Here is a 2,000-nt window from a genome sequence, read left to right on the forward strand (position 1 = left end):
TTGTTTCCCTTGCTGGGGATGCCACGCATGCCCGCGGGGTGGGCTAGGGATGCCGCTCACCTGGGGGCTTTGAGCGCGGCGCTCTCCCTCTTGTCCAGCACGCCGGGCACGCAGCTGGTGAGCTCGGTCCAGTCGGCGTGCAGCCCGCAGCTCCAGCCGGTGGAGAAGCGCGAGAAGAGCCAGGTCTCCCGGCGGTTGGGCCGGTAGCAGGTGCACTTCTTCTGCCCGGGCCGGCAGTCGCAGGGCACCTCGAGCCGCACGTTCTGCACCAGGTGGCGGCCGAAGGTGGTGCCGCCCGTCTTCTGGATGTGCAGGAAGACGATCACGTCCTCGCCCTTCATGTCGAAGGCGAGCGCCCGCTCCAGCGCCCGCACGGGGAAGTAGTACTTCTTGACATAGTGCGGGTCCGGCGTGGGGAAGAGGTCCAGCTCCTCGGCCGGGGCGCGGCCGCTGGGCGCCCCCAGGCTCAGCCCCGGCCCCACGTACTGGTACAGGATGAGCATGAAGCACACCGAGCCGGCCACGATCAGCAAGAACTTGCTGGTCCTTTCAACCATGCTCCTGCCAGCGCGCCTCATGTGTCACCATCTCCCGGGGCTGGGCACGCGGGGGGCAGCGGCGGGGGGCACGGTCCGGTCCCGTCCCCCCACAGCGGCTGGCACCCGGGGCAACCCCCCTTCCTCCTCCTCCGGCGAGCGGTCCCGGGGCGCTGCGGTGCGGGACAGAGCGAGCGCCCGGCGGTACCAGCCCCCTTCCCGGTCGGTGTCTTCTCTCCCCGGGACTCGCCGACCGGGAGGCGCGCGGCTACCGGGGGCGAGGGGGGAACTGGCTCGAGCCCTTCCTGCCTCTAGCGCGAGCCCACCATGATCGGAGCCCAGCATGCACAGCGCCGGCGCCGCTCGCTCCGCTCCGCTCTCGGCGGCAGCCTCGCGCCGACAGCAGCAGCGCGAGGCAGAGAGAGACAGAGAGAGAGACGGCAAAGCCCCGCAGCCCTTTCAGCTCTGAGGTTGCAAGCACCCGCCCGCAGCCTTTTTTTCCCCTCCCCTTTTCCACTTCCTACTCAGAGCCGCTGGCTGCGCTTGGGGAGCTCTCCAGGCTCCCAGACTTTTACAGTTCTTCTCAGAGAGCAGCAGGACGGACCCCTTTGCCTTTGCCTCCGCCACCCCCCCCCCCAGTTGCCAAGGTGTAGAGCTGCTAGCTGTGGCCATTTAAATAAGAGAGATTTCAAAGTCAGGAGGGAAAAATTGGGGGACAACGTAAAGGTCTCGTGGAAACACTCTGCAATGCAACCATCCCTTCAGGGAGAGCCTTTGCATGCAGCCTTGAACATCACCTGCAATGAGAGAGGTTTGGCACAGCTGAGTTTATTTCTCCTCCCTTTTTGAAACAAAATTACACAGGTGCTGCTGGAACGGGGGTGCCCTTGCTTAAGGTGGATTCCATCATATACAGGGATTAAAGTTTGGTTCAGTGGTTCCCAGCACCCCTGCAAAATTATTAGCACCGAAGGGCATTTGCATGAAAACAGAGTAGTGCTTTCCAAATATATCTACTCGTTCCCCAGGGGACACTGTATGCCTCTTGTTCTGATGTCACACAAGATGGCAAATGTGAAAAATTGGGACAGGGGGTAATCAATGTCTATATAAGAAAAAGCCCCAAATATCAGGACTGTCCCTATAAAATCGGGACATCTGGTCACCCTACACACAAGTGGGTGCCGCAGACTTTATTCTATGACACAATGAGGCTTATGATGGCTGTGGGTGGGAAGGAAAGAGCAAGCATGTGTGATAAACTTTATAGGGGGGAAAAAAGATGTTTTCATGTGTGAGCTGTGTAATTTTAAAAATAAGGGAACAGGTGGTTGGCCTAAAAACAAGGTCAGTGGATGTGATATTGACAGAAAAGCATTTCTAAGGAGAATGCTTTTGCAAAGTTATCAGCAAAGACTTCTGCTCAAAATTAACCCTGCCAGGGAATCCAGTTACAACATAATA

The 2,000-nt window shown here is 58.9% G+C and overlaps 1 protein-coding gene across 1 annotated transcript; it reads right to left on the reverse strand.

Moving 5' to 3' along the window:
- Positions 1 to 17: 17 nt before the first annotated feature.
- On the reverse strand, positions 18 to 1,020 carry LOC135980690 (heparan-sulfate 6-O-sulfotransferase 1-like). The gene has a single exon (XM_065580599.1). The coding sequence runs from the start codon at positions 576 to 578 to the stop codon at positions 57 to 59; it is 522 nt and encodes a 173-aa protein (XP_065436671.1). The 5' UTR covers positions 579 to 1,020; the 3' UTR covers positions 18 to 56.
- Positions 1,021 to 2,000: the final 980 nt, after the last annotated feature.

Source organism: Chrysemys picta, unplaced genomic scaffold (assembly GCF_011386835.1).
Source record: "Chrysemys picta bellii isolate R12L10 unplaced genomic scaffold, ASM1138683v2 scaf6252, whole genome shotgun sequence".
Classification (NCBI taxonomy): domain Eukaryota; kingdom Metazoa; phylum Chordata; order Testudines; family Emydidae; genus Chrysemys; species Chrysemys picta.

What these genes read in the sequence shown, in the direction of transcription:
- LOC135980690 (XM_065580599.1), bottom strand. Translation starts at nt 578, where the DNA reads ATGAGGCGCGCTGGCAGGAGCATGGTTGAAAGGACCAGCAAGTTCTTG.